The 21,251-nt window shown below is 50.3% G+C and overlaps 1 protein-coding gene across 1 annotated transcript; it reads left to right on the forward strand.

The window, feature by feature from the left end:
• The first annotated feature begins 257 nt into the window (after positions 1-257).
• Etfb (electron transfer flavoprotein subunit beta) lies at positions 258-13,735 on the forward strand. The gene is made up of 6 exons (XM_075952347.1): positions 258-416; positions 8,259-8,417; positions 8,648-8,806; positions 10,506-10,568; positions 12,554-12,712; positions 13,522-13,735. The coding sequence occupies exons 1-6, from the start codon at positions 360-362 to the stop codon at positions 13,690-13,692; spliced, it is 768 nt and encodes a 255-aa protein (XP_075808462.1). The 5' UTR covers positions 258-359; the 3' UTR covers positions 13,693-13,735.
• Positions 13,736-21,251: the final 7,516 nt, after the last annotated feature.

Raw genomic sequence — 21,251 nt, forward strand, 5'->3', positions numbered from 1 at the left:
CAGGGTGCGCGTGGGAACACAGACACGGCGACCTGAAACGGTGAAGAAAGACGGACGTGAACTGCAGAGCTGGGAACTACAGAAATACGAGGGGGAGGGGAGAGGACGAGCAAGCTCCCAGCCAATTTCACTCCCAGGCGTGCCCTTTCCCCTACTTCGGCGCCACGCCCCCTCTTCCAATCGGCCCGCCCTGGATTCCGCCTCTCTCCGAGTTCCGCTTTCCATTGGCTTCCTCTGGGCTGTGCAGCGATTGATTGGTTGGTGGCGCCGCGCGCAGGCGCAGAGACAGACCCGGGGGCGGATTGACCGAAAGTCTGCTTAAGCCTCAACCCGACCCGGCCAGTGACTGCGGCAGGAAGATGGCGGAGCTGCGCGCGCTCGTGGCTGTCAAGAGGGTCATCGACTTCGCTGTGAAGGTGACTTTCCCCACCCCGACTCTGTCCCAGCACCTTGAGACCGCAGCTGTGAGCTTCCAGGATCAGGAGCGTACCCCGCATGGGAGATCCTTCTCAATTTCTATTGCCCTTTGACCAGTCATACTTGGAGCAAAGATCAAGGGCTGTGAGTTTCTGACAATCAGATCCCTCTGGGGTCACGACCGTGCTTCCCTCTTTCTCAGTCCCTTGGTAATTGTGGGCTGGAGGAGTCATAGTTCCTGTTTAAACACACGGGGAAACTGAGGCTCAAAGTCACTTAGCAAGGGAGAAGCCGAATAGACACTTGTGTGTGGCACCTGCGGTTCAGTCACTTTCTGGCTGCATTACCTGCTCTGCAAGTACCCCACATGGGGAGCCATCTGCTTCCTTGGGACTCAGAAACTGCCTCATGCACATAACCACGGGTTGCTCGAGGAAGCTCTTTTGCTAGAAAGGGAAGGAGACTTGTGTTTGCTGGAGAAGCGGTTTGAGGGCTGGACCCCTGAAGTCCCCAAAAAGAAGCTGGCAGAGGCAGCATTGAATCAGACAGGCCAGTCTCTCTCAATGCTTGGCCTATCCTGAAGGGAAAAAGATGGCGACAGTTCATGTGTGTCTATCCCCGTCATCTTGGGGGGTCCCTTTTGTGTCCTTCACATTTCCTAGCTTTCCTAGTTTAGGACTGTGCACCCAAGACAGGTGAAAACTGGCTACGACCGTGACAGTGATACCACCGTCCCCACACCCCCACTGAGGAATGATACAGAAGACAGACTCGGGCATGAAGTGGCCACGACTCTAACAGCAGACACTGAAGTGGGCACAAACCACCAGCAGACACACAGGTCCTGCACAGAGTCTAATCCATTTGCACATCTTCTGTCCCCTTAATCCCATAGAGTGGATGAGGAAACTGAGGCCCGTGGGATCCCCCAGCTGGGGAAGCAGCCAGAGTCAGAAGTCCAGGCAACTGGGGCTCTTGGCCTCTTTGCTATAGAGAAAACAGGTTGGCTTAAGGATACTCCTCACAGCCCATGACAGAGATGATACTTCCAGACTTAAAGATACACACTTGGGTTCCTGGGATCCAACTCAACCACCATTTATTATTTGTTTGTTTGTTTTGTCTGTGTGCGTGTTGGTGGGGAATCAAATCAAAACCTTCCAAATACTAGGCCAGGCAAGTGCTGTACCATTGAGCTATAGCTCCAATCGTTTATCTGTTTTATTTTTAAAATAATAATAATAATTATTATTATTATCAGGGCCTTTTTATTTAATTTTTAAAAATGATTATTTTATGTGCATTGGTGTTTTGTCTGCATGCATGCATGCGTGAGGATGTTGAATACCCTGGAGCTGGGGTTTGCAGACAGTTGTGAGATACCATGTTGATAGCCCGTGTCCTTTTGAAGCGCAGCCAGTGGCCAGCCCTTAGAGATAGTCTTATTTAGTCTAGGTTCGCCTGGAACTCACAATGATGTTGAGGATGACCCTGAACCCCTGATCCTCCTGTCTCCACATCGTAAGTGCTGGGATTACAGGTGTGTACTACTGTGCCTGGGTCTCTGTTTTATTCCGAGGTGTTTACTAGCCCAGGCTGGCCTTAGACGCCCCATCCCCAGCCTCGCTTTGATGCTTGGCCTGTAGCACCTCACCCAGCATCCTCGCCATCTTGAATCAGCTCTGATCCCAGCACCTGCTAGCGCAGAACATGCACCATGGTCATTTATGGTATGTTCAGTGAGAACTGCTAAAAGTGAACTCAGCATGGTGTCTACCTCATTCCTCTCCTCCAGGTCAATGGCGCCTCTCTCCTGTACTATGCTGGGCTTCCTACTTCATATCCAACATCTGCTGGCTCACTCCCCTAAAGGCAGTCAGGGAGTCAGACCTTGCTTGCTTCCTAATCACTTGGGCCAGACTTAGGCACCATTCTTTCTCCTAACCCCCAACATCCTTTGGACTGTCAGTTCCTAGCCCCATTCCTAAAACACCACGGTTTCCTTTCCAGCCCCAGGCCCCAGGCTCCAGGCTCCAAGTCCGAGCCCATTAGCCCCTGTTTCACCTGAACCCTAGCTCCAGCCTGCCCCCCGATCTTGGACTCTCCCCTTCAGCTCTTTCTCATAGCCTTGGGGGGTTTTTACATGCAGGACTGGCCCTATCTTGTCATTCTCAAGGTTCTGTGGTCCCCAGCACTTTCCATACAAAGTCTCAGTTCCTTGGACTGGCTTTGGGGACCCTTTGTTATTTGGTGCCTCCATCTATGTCCCTCCTGCCCCCCCCTTGCCATTCTCCTTCCATGCCTCCAGCCTGTGCCCCATGTAAACCTATTTCTTTGCCTCTGTCCTTCCTGCTCCATTTTCCAGTGTCTTCTTCCTGTCTTGACAATTGTGACGAGTTGATTGCGTCAACTTTGACCCAACCACCTTTCTCCACAGAACCCTGGTCCTGTTCCGTAATCCCTTTCCATAGTATATGGTGGTCCTCTGTTCCCCCCAGTGTGCCACCTACACCCCCATTTCCAGATTGGCAGCTCCTGGCCAGCCGGGACCAGGTGTGTCTCACCTCTTTTTCCACCGTCACCCAGTCCCTCACAGTGTTTACTCAGAGATCACCTTTTCTGAGGCCTGCCATGATCCCTTGGCAAAGGTTACAGTGCTCAGGGGCCCTGCCACTCCGGACTCCTACCGTGTAAGCAACGTCACTTTTTATTGCCATTCTGGAATTTGAAATCTGCTGGGGAAAGAGTGGCTGATGTGTTCACAGTAGGAACAGTCTCAGGCTGCAGGCAGGCTATCACAAAGGTTCATTCCACTGATAAAATGGCCTTTAACATGAGTTTTTTTTATGTGTAAATATGTTGTGTGCAGTATTTGCATGCACTACTGTTGGAGGCCAGGAGAAGGCATCTGATCCTCCAGAACTGAATTTACAGATGGTTGTGAGCCACCATGCGAGTGCTGGGAACAGATTGCCAATCCCCTGCAAGTACAGCCAGTGTTCTTAACCACTGAGTCCTCTCTCCAGATCCAGAGAGAATGACCCGGACTCCAAAGCCGCCTGTCTGGGCCACTCTTGTCTCTGTGACTCTGAGAAAGGTAATGAGCCACGCTGAGCCCCGTTCTCCCCCTCTTGGCTGTGATACTTATGGTAGTACCTACTTTATGGGGGTCAATTACTTTTTATTGCTTTTGTTTATTTGTGTGGGGGCGGGTCCTGCACATGTCACAGTCCTGCTGTGGAGGCCAGAAGCCAACTTGAGGGTGTGGGTTCTCCGCCTCGACTGTGTGGGTTTCCGAGATCAAATTCAGGTTGTCAGGCTTTGCAGCAAGTCCCCTTATCTACTGAACCATCTCAGTGGCCCAAAAGGGTAGCCCAGGCTAATGTGAAACATCCTCCTCGTACGTGTGCCTCTTCAGCGTATCCTGCTGGAAGGGCCGCCACTGTGGATTGCTGAGTTGGGAGAATCGTCCTTGAAACGGTGCCTTCTTCAGTGAGTGCTGCTGACTGTTTGAACCGAGAATGATTAATGGGAACCTCTTTAGCAACCTTAAAATATAGCCAGTGCCTGCAGAGCTGGAAAAGGTGGTATTAATTGGTATTTGGCAACTCTCTGATGTTTGGTTATGGTCAGGGGCACATTTTCCATAAGGGTTAACTCTCTTTGAGTTACACAGGAGAGGCTGGGTAATTTGAGAGGCCGCCCCACCCCTTCAGTGAGACTCCCCACACCTTCCCTTTACGACCTACACACTTTCGCCTCCCAGCCTCAGGCCCTGCTGTTACTCCAAGAGACACTTGGTGCCACCTGTGTGACCTTCCATCAGGCCTTGCTGCTCCGCTCGTACTGTGCCCATCGGGCTCCATTAAGAAAAGTCTGGCACAGACCCAAACGGAAGCCTGTGCCCTGTGTCAAGGGCCCCGGAAAGGCTGCCAGGAGCTGCATTTTAAAACTCCTTCTTTAAAACAAGTGTTTGTTCGTGTGTGCGTACATGCACAAGCAGGCTTACATGTATGTGCCATGGGCCTCGGTCAGAGGTTCTCTCCTTTCACCGTGTGGGTCCTGGGAATCAAAGGAGGTTGTCAGGCTTGGCAGCAGGCACCTGTGCACACTGAGCCTGCTCACTGGACCTCTAGTTCCTTTATCTTCATTTGTTTTTGTTTTTTTCATGTGTCCTATCCTGGCCTTGAACTCCTAATTCTCCTGCTTCTGCCTCCCAAATACTGGGATTATAGGTGTGTACCCTTACAGTCTGCTCATGGAAACCCCTTTCCTTGTAATCTTATCTACCAAGGAAGCCTCCTCTTGAACACTAGAAGTTCAAGGCCAGCCCAAGCTACCATGGATCCAAGGCATTCTGAGCAATGTAATAATAATACCCCATCTCAAAATTAAAGGGGGGGTACATTGCTGATGATGTAGTTCAGTGATCCAGTGTTTACCTAGAACAAGGCAATCTCTGGGTTGTGTCTCTTAAAGGGAATAAGAAATAGTTTATTTTAGAGCCATTTTGAGTGACCATGGTCCAGCAGCACAGATTAAGGTTACCAAATTACATCTTCCAATGTGGAAGTGGTTTCATGAAGTTTTCATAGTTTTTCAGAACAAAGAAAGTCATAGATGAAGGCAAGTTTAAAATACACTGGTGGCTGTGCAGAGAGGCAGGTTCATTGAGATGGGGGGGCTTTTCTATAGGCCTAAAATGCTACAGGGTGGGAGCTAGTGGTCTGCTAAGTTAATAGATTCTAAAGGTTTTTATCTATTAGTCCCAAGATGTTAGTTCAGATGCACAGGAAGGCCAAGACTAAGCTAGAACTAACCCACGATAAGGTGATTAGCCTCTGGACTGTCAGCATTCCAATCTTTCTGCAGCCCTGATATTCTCATCAGTTGAAATCTGCAGACACAGTTTCTTTTCAGGACTTTTCTTAAAAAAAAAAAAAAACCCTCTTGGATGTAGTAGACACAATTGCTAACGCCATAGAGCCTCCTGCTACTAAGACAGTCTTAAGTTAGACCCCCTCCCTCTGCTCCCACTTCCTCCCTGGGTGATCTTGGATCAGCACTTGGTTTCTTGTGCTTCAGTTACCCCAACGTGGCAATAGCAGTGACCAAGTTCCCTGACTGTTAGGACAAGCTTCAAGAATTAAGGTTGCTAGCATGAATTAGACCCTTGGAGCAGGGCTGCCTGCACAGGCCAAAGCTTAGGCTGCTGAGCATCTGAATTCATGTCTGAAGGACTAGCAAGAGAGGACTGGAGATGCCCCTCAGTGGCGGGGTGCTTGCTGGCATGCTAGGCTGACCCTCAGTTCTGTAGATGTGTCAAGCCAGCCATGGTCTGCTGGCTCGGTCCCTCCCAGTAGCTGGAAACATGTCGGGTGCCTTTAAAGGGGGCTCACTGAGCAGGCGAGCCTGCAGATTACCTTGACCCCTTTTTGTATCTAAGGGGTCCACAGTGAGATCAGCCCTGGGCCTTCCCCAACTTAACCAGCACAAGCTTTTCCTGCGGAGGGGGTTTTCCTCCCTGTCTTAAAAGAAGAAACTCATATATTACATTTTTTTAAAAAAGATAGGGTCTCAGCTCAAGTTGGTCTCAAGTTTTGTAGCCAAAGATAAGCTTGCACTTCAGATTCTTCCATTTCTTCTGTCCGAAATTCTGGAGTTACAGGCCCATATCACCATACTTGATTTGTCTGGTCCTGGGGGTGGAGCCCAGGGCTGCTTGCATGCCAAGCAAACACTCTGCAAACTAGGCTACATCCCCAGCCCTATCTTGAGCTTTGTTTTTTAAGGAAAAGGTTTTTATTTTTATTTCCCTTGCTGGCATGTCTAAGTGCATGGGGAGGTGCTTTGGGACCTTAGTTGTAACCTTGTAAGGCAGGCAGTTCCCACCAGTTTGTTGGCCAGGATTTGCTTCATAGGTAGTTGATGTGGGATTCCCCTCTGTATGCTGTGAACACCATTGGTTGATAAAGAAACTGGCTTGGCCTGATAGGGTAGAGTAGAGCTAAGTGGGGAAAACTAAACTGAATGCTGGGAGAAAGAACGTGGAGTCAGAGAGAAGCCATGTAGCCCCACCAGAGACAGACGCTGGAACTTTACCTGGTAAGCCACAGCCACATAGCAATACACAGATTACTAGAAATGGGTTAACTTAAGATGTAAGAGTTAGCCAATAAGAAGCTAGAACTAATGGTCCAAGCACTGATTTAATTAATACAGTTTCTCTGTGGTTATTTTGGTTCTGGGTGGCAGGGATGAACAAGCAGCCTCCTACAACAGGTAGTGATGTATAGGACAATTCAGAACTAGGGCTGTTAACCTAGAATTGATGAGGATCACAACTCTAGGGCTAGCCTGGGCCACAGAGCAAGTTTAAGGCCAGTATGGGTAAACTTGTAAGACCCTATGTCAACATAAAAAGAGCCAACTGGTGGAATGCCTGCCTAAAATCTACCAATGAGGAGCTGGGGTCCTGCCTCAGTGGTAGAACCCCCATTAAAGTCTCCCAGTGAGGGATTGGGGTGTGACTCAGTGGGAGAATCCCACCTAGAATCCCTCCAGTGTGGCTCAGAGATAGAACCTCTGCCTTGCATGCCTTTGGAAGGCCATAGGTGCCAGAAGTCAGTGCTGCTGGTCTCTCTACCATGAAGCCACCTGGGCTGCACTGGCTGCACTGGCTTCCCTTAACTCTATCTACTCTCCCAACTCCTTTCTTCATCAGGGTCTTAGCACCTGCTGCAAACTTCCCTGGAATACTTACTGTTCCTCACACTTCACTGGGTCGACCTCGGTCCTCTTTCAGATCTTAGCCTGAGGGCCTCTATCCCGTGGAGCTCTTGCCTAACAGCTTCCTCAGGCCCCTGTTGCCATCCCTCAACAGCTTCAGAAAGTCCCGGAAATCATCAGGTGATGCCTCAGGGGCTGCCAGACTGTGACGCCCGCTCCCTCCTCTGTGCATGGGCATGATGAGAGCTGGCCTCTGCTAGATCACTGCGTGAGGATAAGTACAGTGGCTCAGAGCCAGGGGCTTTTCATTTGTGGTGGGTAGCAGTGTCGGGTACCGCTAATGACACACACCTGTAAGCCTGGCGCTAGAGCCGAAGGAAGTGAGGTCCTTTGATCCCTGTGCAGCCCATAACACACGTGAAGGCACAAATACACACAAATTATATTTATACTAATTATATATGCGTGTGTGGTATTGCACATATGAATACAGTACATAAAGAGGCCAGAAGAGGGTGTCAGACCCCCTAGAGCTAGGGCTATAGGCAGATGTGCTCCAGTCCTCTGGAAGAGCAGCAAGTCTTTAAAAAGTATACAGCCTTTACTAAACCAGTTCTCCACTGGGCCTCTTAAGAGGGTGCTCTGCCCACATCCTGAGTTCGGGTCTATGGAACTAAATTTGGCTGTTTGTTTTGAGCTGATCTCACTGCACAGCCTGCCCTCAAGCTCCTGAACCTCTTGCCTCAGCCACCCTTGTGTTTGGATTTCCTGGTAGGAGTTGTTCACTGGGGCTAAAGCATACAAAACTTTCTCCCATAAATACACACGTGTGTGTATACACACACACGCACACACGCATGCATATGCCAAGGGTAGAGACAGAGTCCAGGCAACCATGTCAAATGACTCTGCTGCTTAGTAAAATCTGAGTGAGATGAGAGGGTGGCCTGACATCACCTGTGAGTTCTACAGGGTCCAGAACCCATGACCCTAGACAAGGTCGTGGCCCTTTGTGGACCTCTGCGGTCTCCATCTCTCTGTGCAAGGGTCAGCACGAAGGCCCTGGCCTCAAGCCCCTCTCTGACACTGTGCCTTCCCTGTCTGCCACACAGATCCGGGTAAAGCCTGACAAGTCAGGAGTGGTCACCGATGGCGTCAAACATTCCATGAACCCTTTCTGTGAGATTGCAGTGGAGGAGGCTGTGCGGCTCAAAGAGAAGAAGCTGGTAAAGGAGGTCATTGCTGTCAGCTGTGGCCCCGCCCAATGCCAGGTACCCAGGGACCCTGAGAGGGAGCGAGGAGGGTGGGACCGAACCCTGGATCTGAAGGAGGAGGGTTAGGGCCTAGACTCAAGGTCTGAGGGAGGAGGCTGGGGACTGGATCCTGGATCTGAAGGAGGAAGGTTGGGCCTAAACCCTACGTCTGAGAGGAGATTGGGTCTGGGGACTCTTGGTCACAAGCATGATGAATGATGTCTAGTTAACTGCTCTGCCCTCTTCAGGAGACCATCCGCACTGCTCTGGCCATGGGTGCAGACAGAGGCATCCATGTGGAGGTGCCAGCGGCACAGGCAGAAAGCTTAGGCCCTTTACAGGTGGCCCGGGTCCTCGCCAAGCTGGCTGAGAAGGAGAAGGTGGACCTTCTGTTCCTGGGCAAGCAGGTTGGTGTTCCAGTCCTTCAGTTGCCCACCCCTCCTTGCGCTGCTTGGGGTAGGTGTGAGACCATTGCAGCAGGCTCAGGCTGGCAGCACAGGCCACTGTGAGCGTCAGAAAGATGCTTTTAGTCAAGTTCGGAGGTCAACAAGCTGTGGTTTGGGCTTACATGGGTGAGACAGGCCTGGCACAAGCCAGGGGCAGTGTAGGAACCTGCTGAGTCTGGCTCAATAACTGTGTCTGTGTTTGGGACAGGAGTGTGAACAACCGAAGAACGTGCTGAGTGGGGGGGGGGGTGTCAAACCCTTGGTGTGTGAGGGCTAAGACATCAGGGGGATGTGGGTAGGAATTCAGGAGACTGGCCTGGCCTTGAAACAGACTTGAGTGTGTTTGTTGTAGAGCACTAAGGAGCCACAGCCAGTCTGTGAGCAGGAGACGGGATCTCCTCTGGGGCCAGGATGAATGGCTGGAGTTGGGAGAAGGTGGCCCAAGGCTGCACTGGGGCTTGCTGAGGCAGTCTTGCCTCTACTTCACCTGTCCCCTCTGGAGACTCAGGGACACTGCCCTTCCTGTGGGAGCTGCCCTCCTCCACCCTTCTCACAAAGATAAGCTTCCAGGCTAGAGAGAGGACTCAGCAGTTAAGAACACTGAGTTCAGTTCCCAGCAACCACATGGTGGCTCACAACCATCTATAGTGGGATCTGATGCCCTCTTATGGTGTAAAGTCATACATAGAGATAAAGCACGCATACATAAAATAAGGAAATCTTTTTTAAAAAGGATACACTTCATGGTGTCACGGGAGGAGGACAGAAGAAGAGGGATGTGGGAACAGCCACGGGCAGTGGGGAGGAGGGGAATGACGGGGTTATGAATGGGTGCTGAGAAGGTGGGAGATCAATGAGGCACAGAGGCAGAGGATACAGGAAGCCAAAGAGGCAGCTGGGGTCCTAGGGATGGGAGAAGGGGCTCCAGGGCTAGCCTTGGGAAGAGGGTATAAGTGCAGGTCATGGGAATCCTGCCAGCATGGTGAAAGTCAGATCATGGAAGACATTACCAAAAGCTAGGGAATCACAGCAGAATCCATAAACTGAGGCCAAGTGCTAAATCAGGGAACAGACCAAAAAGACAGGGCCTGGTGGGGTTGGGGTCCAGGGCTCCCTGGTACTAGGTGTTGGCAGCTGGCATTTAGCAGCTCCAGGAATATCACGATTTCATGATCCATCTTGAGTCCTGTGCCCCCCCCCCCAACCAATCAGTGAGTATGAAGGGGAGTGTGGATAGAATATTCTTACTGCCTTTACTCCTTCCGGTTTCCGCTGTGCAGGCACAGATCCTGGCTGCCTTGTGGAAGTTAGGTGAATGAACGGCCGCACAGAGGTCAAAAGGGATGCCCAGTGCCTCCATGTCCCTGCACAAGTGACTGCTTATTCCCATGTTCCCAGGGAAGAAGTCATTGTAGAATAGGAATTAACAATCTATGCCTCCAGGAAACATCTGCTTTGCCAATAAAGTTTTATTGGTACAGCCATACTTGTTTATTTACATACTTCCCGTAGCCAGGGTGCTATGCAATCTGCTTGCACAGCTTGCAACGTTTTAGTACTTCCCGCCTTGCCTGCTGAGCACTCTTACTGATAGGAAGTCTAACCGGGCTGGAACAAGCCCAGGTATCATCATGAAGTCCTCCCTCTCTCTGCCTACCAGGCCATTGATGATGACTGCAACCAGACAGGTCAGATGGCAGCTGGACTTCTGGACTGGCCGCAGGTGAGGTTGGGGTAAGGAGCACCTGACCTCATCCTCCAAGCCCAACCCCTCCCCGGGACCTTTGCACCTTCCGTCTTCGCCTCCTGCTGTGCTGTTTTCCTCCACCGGCTTTCTGGTTCTCTCAATGCTCTGCCTCACATCTCTGCTCAGAGGATCTTTCTTGCCCTCACTGGATGAGGCAGTGTTCTGAAGAGACAAGTTTACCAGTTCCTAGACTATCAGGATTTTTTGTAACAAGTTCACTGAGAAATCAGGGACCTACAGTAAGCTGTGCACCTAAAGCGTATGATTTACAATGAGAGACCTTGTCTCAAAATATAAGGTGGAGAGTTGGCATGAGGACTCAGTGATAAAGGTGCCTACCACCCAGCCTGCTGAGCTGAGTTTGATCCCCTAGACCCATGGTAGAAAAAAAACAAACTCCCCCAACTTATATATACATATACATACGTATATATATATATATACATACACACATACTAAAATATGTATATATATACATACACACATACTAAACAATTTAAATAAAAAATAGATGTAAATTTTAAGAGTAATAAGATGGAGCATGGCTGAGGAAGACATCAGCTGTCCCCTGGACTCCACATGCACCTGTACACCCACACAGGTGCAAAACCACACGAAGTTCACCATCTGGCACATTTTGATACAGGGTTTACCCATGAATTCATTTCCAGAGTCATAATGCACCTCGAATATCAGGTTTTAAATTTAAACCAATGAGGACATGGCGAGAGGACTCGAGGTAAAGGCTCTTGGTGGCAAGTCTGACCACCTGACTTCCATCCCTGAGAAGGATCTGCTCATTTCCTTCCTCTACCTCTTGAGTACAGGGGTGATAGGCCTGCCCCAGTTTACGTGGTGCTGGGGATGGAACACAAGGCCTTGTGCATAGCAGGCAAGCATTGTACCAACTGAGTTACATCCCCCACCTCCAAGTTCCTGATTCTATAGCAGAGCTGAAATCTTTATCTAGTATTGAGGACAGGAGCGATGGCGCGAAAGTTTTTTTTTTTAATTTTTTTATTAATTTATTTATTTATTAAAGATTTCTGTCTCTTCCCCGCCACCGCCTCCCATTTCCCTCCCCCTCCCCCAATTAAGTCTCCCCCCAGCCCGAAAAGCAATCAGGGTTCCCTGAAAGTTAATAGCATGGTTCTCAGTACCCGTTCAAGAAGCTTACTGCCTGTGACTCCAGTTCCAGGGGATCCAACACCCCCTTCTGGCCACTGTAGGCAGTGTCCTCGTGTGTGTCTGTGTGTGTATACGCGCACATGTGCACACACATAATAAAAATGATGAATGTGGCTAGTGTTAAAATAGCAGAGGTGACCGTAGCTGAGACAATGTAAACAAAGCAGAGTCAAGGAAGTGACGTGTCTAGTGTGTTCTACCCTTTCTCCCTCTATCTCTTAAAGACCTTTTTATTATTTTTATTTACATACATGTGTATAACTGTGTGAATGTGTGTGGGTGCCCTCAGAAACCAGAGGTGGCATTGGATCCCCTACAACTGGAGTTACAGATGCATGTGAACCACTGTGTGGATCCTGGGAATTGAACTTGGATCCTCTGGAAGGGCACTAAGTGTTCTTAACTTAGCCTTCTCTCTAGCTCCTAGATTTATTTTATTGTTAATTTTGTTGTGGGGGAGGGGTGCTATGTGTGCAGGTGCCTACAGGGGCCAGAAGAGGGTATCGCATCCCTGGATGCTGGGAAGCAGACTCAGGCAGGACCTCTGCAAGATCAACAAGTGCTTTTAACCACCGAGTCACCTCTCCGGCCCCATCGCCGCATTCGAATAAAAACATGGAGATGAGCCCGCACCCGTGTTTGCTGTCTGTCACCCCTCATTTTACGTGTCACGCGGTCTCTTGTCTTCAGGGTTCACCTGCTCGTTTCGCCCCTCTTTGCTTATGCTCAGCGCCTGTTTTGAATTGACTTTTCTCCAACGATGTCCCCTCCAGGGCACATTCGCCTCTCAGGTGACACTGGAGGGCGACAAGATAAAAGTGGAGCGGGAAATCGACGGGGGTCTGGAGACCATACGCCTGAAGCTGCCCTCTGTGGTGACCGCCGACCTGAGGCTCAATGAGCCTCGCTATGCCACCCTGCCCAACATCATGGTGAGTGGTTGGGGCAAGCCACCGGGGCCTCTCATGGGAAGGACTGGTGCCTCCTCGGTGATTGGATGGCACAAGGGATATAACATCCGAAGGAGAGGCCACCTGGCCATCTCGGCTAACGGCTCCCAGGCTTTTCTCTGCCGGTGGTAAAGTTAACCGACTAGTGTAGGGACAGGAGAACCTGTCAGGGTCTCTGCAGACCCCAGCGGGGTTTCTTCCTGTCATCCTAGCCAGTGGGAGTCCACTAGACAATCCTGGACAAATCGCACGGCTTCCTCCAGTCACCTTAGCTCACGAGGGAAGCCTCATGGTTATCTGCCAGCTGGCAGTCATTGTATAGGGTATCTTGGTGGGACCTAAGGTCTCTTGGTCAAAAGGAAATTGATCCCAAATCCTCACAGCAAGCAGGACAAGTTCTTTCGGTCGCTTGACCAGAATGGTGTTTGGTGAGCCACTTTGGCCAATATGGAAGGTTGAGTGTGTCACCTTCTCTATTAGGAGGATTCAGTGGGTCAAGCCAGCCAATGTGGAGGCTTCAGTAGGTCAGCTCAGCTGCAGCCTCTTCGCCCTGTGCTCCGTGAAAAGCTTAGGGTGCGTCCCGAAGGGAGCTCTGCTGTGATGAGCATCCCAGGGCGTCCCAGCCTGGAGGAATAGACTACCTGCAGTGTAACTGTGAGAAAGCATAGCCCTGGCCAGCAGGGAGGTCCTGGGGGATGCTGACGCCAGCTGGCCTCTGTCTGCACCACTCACCGAGAGGAGGTAGGGTCAGGACGGGCTTAGCCCTGTGAGCCACCAATTCCTGTGTGCAGAAAGCCAAGAAGAAGAAGATTGAAGTGATGAAGCCTGGAGACCTGGGTGTGGACCTGACCTCCAAGGTCTCTGTGGTCAGTGTGGAGGAGCCCCCTCAACGCTTGGCAGGAGTCAAGGTGGAGACCACAGAGGACCTGGTGGCCAAGTTGAAGGAGGTGGGGCGGATCTGAGCCCCTCCCTGGTACTCTGCAATAAAACTGTGCCTTTCCAAGACACTGCCTCTGTTTCCTCATTCTGTGGATGCCCATCCCTTGATTCAGTCATCCAGCAACGTGGCAGGCCCTGCGCAGGGTGAGGCTGAGAGGAGCGAGCCTTGAGTCACAGCCTGCCACTGACTTCAGTGTGACGGAATGGAGGCTGGTAGTCCAGGCTGATGAGGGCTGGGCAGAGGTGCACAGCGACCTAGGTCTTCTCTGGGATACCTAGCCTGACTGCTGGAATGGAGGCTGGTTGTCCAGGCTGATGAGGGCTGGGCAGAGGTGCACACTGACCTAGGTCTTCTCTGGGATACCTAGCCTGACTGCTGGGATCAGAGACCTTCTTGAAGATGGTGTTCAGAAATAGTGCTGGAGGAATATCGGGGAGACGAGGGCTCAAAGCCTTGTCGGTTTGGGTAGTCCGACATCTGGCTAGACAGATCCCTACTGAGACTTGGCACAAAAAGGAATGAGGCTAGAGTCTGTTGTCTTCTGAGGGACACATAGGCCAGGAAGACATTGAAAGCCTGTGGCCTGGGTCTGTGGCTCAGCGGCAGAGCACTTGTCTAGCATCAAGACACCTGCATTCCACTCCAGCAACAGAAGACTCAACCCAAGTCAAAGATGGTGGCTGTTGACTAGAATCCCAGCGTCAGGCTGAGGCAGGAGGAATTCTGTGAGTGTGAGGCCAGTGTGGGCCTCACAGAGCAAACAACAGACAAATTCTCAGGTGAGATGACAAGGCCAGGGCAGTCATCCACAGAGACTCTAGATGCTCACACTAGTCCTTCCCAAACTGTCCTCGGCAGACCAGAGCGCATGGCACTGTGTGGTGTCACAGTGAGGAGGATGGGTTCTGTGTCTAGGCCTTAGAATTCAGACCCCACTTCTGGCTGATTCTAGTTCCAGGATCCGGAGGCAGGTGATCTTTGAATCAAGGCTGCAGCTCATCAGGTGGGTTTAGAATAATAATAGCTGTGAATTCAGTTTGCTTTTTGTGGCATGACTTCATGGCTTCAAACAGCGTTAGGCTTAGATTGCTCACGAGTCTCCCCAAAGCTTTTTGTTTAAGAGGAGTGTGTGTGCGTGTGGCAGGAGGGTTTGTGTGCATGGTTAAAGGCACCTCTGGGAGCCAGAGGCAAAGGATCTGCTGGAGTTAGAGTCACAGGTGGCTGTGAACCACCAATGGGCGCTGGCAAAAGAACGCAGTCCTCAGCAAGAGCAGGAAGAGACCACTTAGTCTGCCTTCCCTCCAGCCCTAGAATATCTTTGGTTTGTTTTTGAAGGTTTCATAGATATATACAATATATCTTGCCAGGAATGATGATGCAGACATTTAATTCTAGCCCTGGGGAGGCAGAGGCAGGCAGGTCTCTGCGAGTTCAAGGTCATCTTGGTCTATATACCAAGTTCCAGGACAGCCAGAACCACATAGTGAGACCCTGTCTCCTCCAGTATGTCCCCACCCTATCTTCGCAACGTCTTATTATCTTTTTTAATTTTTTTTATTTTATTTTTTTATTTTTAAGTAATGTTTGTAATCCTCTAATTTTAGTCAGTCCTGCCCGCTGTAATATGGATCGATCTTGTTGGCTAATTCTTGTGCAGATAACCACAGTTACTAGTGTTACGGCACGTTGGCCCTCCTCCAACGGTTACATTCTTTCTGCCCCTTCTGTGGTGTTCGGGTGGCAGAGGGAATGGTACTGATGTCCATTTAGGGCAGAGCACTCAAAAGTCACTTAATCTCATCAAGATGGTGGCAGCCTCTGAGAGACCCACGGAGGCTCTGAGGGGAGAGGAGTAGTCTGCTGAGCCCACGGCATCTCTGAGTCAGCTGAAAACAGGCAGGTCTTATGGGACGACCCACGGAGACTCTGAGGGGAGAAGTGTAGTCTGTTGAGCCCATGGCATCTCTGAGAACCACATAGTGAGACCCTGTCTCCTCCAGGAAAACAGGCAGGTCTTATGGGAAGACCCACGGAGGCTCTGAGGGGAGAGAGGTAGTCTGCTGAGCCCACAGCATCTCTGAGACGCTGAAAACAGGCAGGTTTTATGGGAAGACCCACGGAGGCTCTGAGGGGAGAGGAGTAGTCTGCTGAGCCCACGGCATCTCTGAGACAGCTGAAAACAGGCAGGTCTTATGGGAAGACCCACGGAGGCTCTGAGGGGAGACGCATAGTCTGCTGAGCCCACGGCATCTCTGAGACAGCTGAAAACAGGCAGGTCTTATGGGAAGACCCACGGAGGCTCTGAGGGGAGACGCATAGTCTGCTGAGCCCACGGCATCTCTGAGGGGAGAGGAGTAGTCTGCTGAGCCCACGGCATCTCTGAGGGGAGAGGAGTAGTCTGCTGAGCCCACGGCATCTCTGAGACAGCTGAAAACAGGCAGGTCTTATGGGGAGACGCTTTTAAAACGTGCTCTCACAAACTGGAAGGGAAGATGAGGAGCAGAGCTGTGCTTGCAGTGCACTTGGCTGTGAAGGGTGTAGGAATGGTATGGGCGCATGGATGCAGTGGACAAAGAATGCATTACTGAACAGGGCCGGTCCTTGGCCAGCAGGCTGACTGCCGCCATGGAGCCACTGTGTGCAGCAGCCTGGAACCGGTACAGAAGAAGGTCCTTACTGAATATGGCTGCTCACAGGCCTGTGGGCTGGTCCGCAGCATGGAGACAACGCTGCTGCAGCCTATTCTGCTCAGCCTGCTGGGGAGAGGAGATGGCAGGGCTGTGGCATCACCCACAGGTTACAAGCACAGAAGGTCATACCAGTGAGCCACAGGGCAGCTGGCACCAAGGGCAGGGAGGTCTGAGGATCCTGTCCCCAGATGCCCTGCAAACCCCCAAGATCACCCTGACTCTGAGCAACAACAGGAGATCTGAGATGATTCTCAGTGTTTCTGATGAAACTAGAAACCTTGAACCAAACCAGTGACTTGTTGCGATAAATATTTGCGTGTAAAGCTGTTTGGGCAACGTCACGTCCGTGAACAAATGTGTGACGGAGCGGTGGGAAACGTGGCCGAATGGATAGGCATGTGTGCAGGAAAGAGGTGGAACTAGAGACAGGTGTGGGAGCGTGCTGCAGATCAGGAAGCGTGCCATTGCCAAATAGGACCCGCAGGATGGTATGCAGCAGGCTCTGGCCCCAGATGCGCACTGGCTCTGAGCAAGGACAGGATGTCAGAGATGGAGGACAGGTCATTTTCTGGATTGGACCTTCTTGAAAGACCTTCACGGTCTGTGTGCCGCTGGAGGCCATGTTGTTATGGTCTGTGCCGCTGCCTGGAACCATGTTGATGTCTGTGGGCCATGCTGCTGCCAAAGGCCATGTTCTCTGTTGCTGCTGAAGGCCCTATGGATGACCATGGTCTGTGCTCCTGCTGGACCATGTTGATGTCCAAAGGCCATGGTGATGTGTGAGGCCTGTGTACCATGCTTTCTTTTGGGCCACCCACCAGCTCCCAAATCATGACATGGAGACTTATTAATAGTTATAAATGCTCAGCCTTAGCTTATGCTCATTTCTGACTAGCTTTTTTTTTCCTTTAACTTAAATTAAATATTCATCTATATTTTGCCTTGAGCTTTTTTTTTTTTAAACCTTCTTTCTTTTTGTTTATCTTACTTTCCTGCTGCCTGCGTGTCTGGCTGGCTGGTGGCTGCCTGACTTCTGGCCCTGGGTATGTCCCTCTTTCTCCTCTTCTTTCTTCCCTCTTGTGCCTTAGATTTCTCCTCCTCCTTATTCTCTCTGCCCACCAGCCCTGCCTGTCCCTCTTCTGCCTAGCTATTGGATATTCAGCTTTTTATCAGAGCAATCATGTGCCTTAGGCAGGCAAGGTGAAACAGCAACGCATCTTTCTATAATTAAATGAAACATAAACAAATGTAGCACATATTTCCCCGGTTAAAATAATGTTCCACAGCAGGTCTGTGCTCGTGCCAACAGCCATGTTGATGTCTGTGGTCCACGCTGTTGTCAGAAACCATGTGGAAGTGACTACAACCGACTGTAAAGGGCAAAGGTTCCTTTTGCAGTGGCATTAATGACTGCAGAACACAGTTAGGTGAGAGACAATGAAGGCAAAGAGACAGTCTATACAGAAAGCCATTGGAGAGAGCCCTTAAAACTGTGGTAGGGATGCTAGAGTAGATCTTTATCTTTTCACAGTTGGTGGCATCTGGTGGGGTGGTAACTGGGAGTCTGACCATGTTCCAATGAGTATATGGCAACATAAATTGGACTTGGTGTGTTTTTCTTCCTTCTTTCTCTTCTTTTTTTGGGGGGAGGGTCCAAGTTGGGGGTGGACCTGGGAAGATTGGGAAGCGAGTGTGATCAGGGTGTATTGTGTGACATTCTCAAATAATCAATTAAAAATATTATGTCAAAAAATAGTCACTTAATCTAAGCACTTTAGACAGTTAGGAGTCTTTTCCTTAGTGCTGCTCACCGCACAAAGGCGTCTCTGGCCAAGTGAGAGCAACGTTAACTTAGCCAAATGCTCTTCTAAAACAGATTTATTACTAGACATGGTGGTGCACACCTTTAACCCAGCACCCAGGAGGCAGAGTCAGACGAATCGCTGTGATTTTGAGGCCAGCCTTGTAGGAGGCCCTCTTATTTGTTCCCAGCTGCCCAGAACTGAAATAACCACACAGAAACTGTACTAATTAAATCACTGCTTGGCCCATTAGCTCTATCTTCTATTGGCTAACTCTTACATCTTAGTTTAACCCACTTCTATTAATCTGTGTATCACCACAAGACTGTGATTTACCAGATAAAGTTCAGGTGTCTGTCTCCGGCAAGGCTACATGGCTTCTCTCTGACTCCACGTTCTTTCTCCCAGCATTCAGTTTAGTTTTCCCCACCTAGCTCTACTCTACCCTATTAGGCCAAGCCAGTTTCTTTATCAACCAATGGTGTTCACAGCATACAGAAGGGAATCCCATATCACAGCCTGGTCTGCATATTGAGTTCCAGGACAGCCAGGGCTATAGAGAGACCCTATCTCAAGGAAAGTGTGATTCCTTATTTTTAAATCTTATGTGTGCACATGTGTCTGTGTACCACTTACATGCATGCGGTTGTGTGTGTGTCTGTGTGTCTGTGTGGGTTGGGTGGGAATGGAAAGATTAATCAGAGGTTAAGAGCACAGGCTGCTCTTCCAGAGAACCAGGGTCAATTCCCAATACCCACATGGTAGCTCACAACCATCTGTAACTCCAGTTCCAGGGAATCCAATGTTTTCTTCTAGCCTGTGGTAACCACATGCATGTAAGTAGCATACAGACACACACATACAACCGCATGCATGTAAGTGGCACATGGTCACACATACAACCTCATGTATGTAAGTGGCACACAGACACACACACAACCGCATGCATGTGGAGTCAGGATCTGCCTATATAAGCAAGGCTTGCTTCAGACTCAAGTTCCTCCTACCTCAATTTCCTCTGATGCTGAGTTAAAGGCATACAGTGAAATACTTGGCAGGCTGGGGCTCGTGACCCAAGCTAGCAGTTGCCTAGGGCCTCAGCCAAGCTGTGGGCCAAGAGCTATGGTTCCTTCCGAAGGGGCTGCTCCAGAAGTCACACAGCAATAGCATCTGTGTTCCAAAGGTTGTTTTACCACACAGCAAAGTGCACTGCAACAAGTCCGAGGACACAAAGTGGTCCAGGAACTTTCTCTTAAGTCTCTTGGTATAGCTATCATAGAATTTACTAGAGCTGAGGATGCAGTAGAGACCCTACTTTCTTTCTGTTTTCTTTTACCTCCTTTATTTGTATTATTGTTGGTGGTGAGATAGGGCCTTGATATTATTCCAGGCTGACTTGAAACTTGAAACTTGCTATGTAGCCCAGATTTGTCCTCTGCTTCCTAAGGGTTGGAATTTCAGGTGAGTGCTACCAGAAAAGCTTCATTGTGTTTATCTGTTTGGGTTTAGTTCTGGAGATTGATCTCAGAGTCTCATACTTGTTAGGAACAGCCATGCCCCAGCCCCTCACTGGGAGATTCTAGGCAGGGGCTCTACCACTGAGCCATACCCCAGCCCCTCACTGGGGGATTCTAGGCAGGGGCTCTACCACTGAGCCACACCCCAGCCCCTCACTGGGGGATTCTAGGCAGGGGCTCCACCACTGAGCCACACCCCAGCCCCTCACTGGGGGATTCTAGGCAGGGGCTCTACCACTGAGCCATACCCTAGCCCCCACTGGGGGATTCTAGGCAGGGGCTCCACCACTGAGCCACACCCCAGCCCCTCACTGGGGGATTCTAGGCAGGGGCTCCACCACTGAGTCACACTCCCCAACCCCTCACTGGGGGATTCTAGGCAGGGGCTCCACCACTGAGCCACACCCCAGCCCCTCACTGGGGGATTCTAGGCAGGGGCTCCACCACTGAGCCACAGTCTTGCCCTTCACTGGAGGAATCTAGGCAGGGCTCCACCACTGAGCCACATACACAGCCCTTCGCCCTTCGAACAAGTCATGCAAGAACAGCACTACATCACCCGGCCACACCCCAGCCCTCTCTGAGTGTTTCACTAAAATGGCTCATCCTGACCTTGAACTCACTGTAGCACAGGCAGGCTTTGAATTTTGAACTTCGAGCAGGATGTCCTCTTGTCGCAGACTCTTGAGTGCTGGGTGGAGTGGCAGCTCCCCATGGAAAAGCACACAGCTGAAGCTGGCATCGACAAATGACAGGAAGCATGCCCTGTTTGTCTTTCCGGGTTACCTCACCCAGGATGACCGTTTCTAGCTACGTTCGTTTGCCTACGAATTTCATAATTCCATTTTTCTAAGCTGCTGAACTGTCTTCCAATCATCCAGTGTGTAAATGTGTTTTCATTATCCATTTATCTAAATGGGATTATGTATATCCCACCCCTCCTCTTAGTGCTCAGGGATCCCTCAGAAGAGGGGGTGCAAAGACTGGGAGAGTCAGAAGTGGTGGCTGACTCCACGGACACACATCTTCCAGACACAGCAGGACTGACGCACTACAAACTCACAAGAGATTGTGAGCAGCAGCACAGAGCCTGTCCAGGCTCGAGCCAGACAAAATCCCAGCGTGGACAACAGGAAATGCACGCAGAGTCTCAGCCCTAGTCAAGAAGCTTTTCAAAACTGGCAACTCCATGTAGAGGGAATTCGTTCTTCAATGTCCAACACTGGGTAGTAGATCAACCACATCCCAGGCAGGCCCCGTGGTCAAGCACAGTCAGCCCACGCAAATGGACTCCGTGCTTATTTCATTTTACTTTATTTTATGAGAGAAAAAGAATATGAAGATGGGGTTTAGGGAGGCTGGAAAAGATCTGGAAGGAGTTATGGGACAGGAAAAGATATGATCAAAATATATTAAATTCTCAAAGAATAAATTAAAACATTATTATCATTAATTATTTGGGTTTTTTTTTTTTGAGGCAGGGTCTCTCTACTGTCCTGGCTTCTCCCTATGAAGACCAGGATGACTTTGAACTCACAGAGACCCGCCTGCCTCTGCCTCCCAAGTGCTGGG

Source organism: Microtus pennsylvanicus, chromosome 18 (assembly GCF_037038515.1).
Source record: "Microtus pennsylvanicus isolate mMicPen1 chromosome 18, mMicPen1.hap1, whole genome shotgun sequence".
NCBI classification, from domain to species: Eukaryota; Metazoa; Chordata; class Mammalia; order Rodentia; family Cricetidae; genus Microtus; species Microtus pennsylvanicus.

Bases quoted from the DNA above. Each gene is read 5' to 3' on its own strand.
- Etfb (XM_075952347.1), top strand. From the start codon at position 360: ATGGCGGAGCTGCGCGCGCTCGTGGCTGTCAAGAGGGTCATCGACTTC. The intron at 8,807-10,505 runs GTTGGTGTTCCA...TCTGCCTACCAG, and splicing joins TTCTGTTCCTGGGCAAGCAG to GCCATTGATGATGACTGCAA. The intron at 10,569-12,553 runs GTGAGGTTGGGG...TGTCCCCTCCAG, and splicing joins GACTTCTGGACTGGCCGCAG to GGCACATTCGCCTCTCAGGT.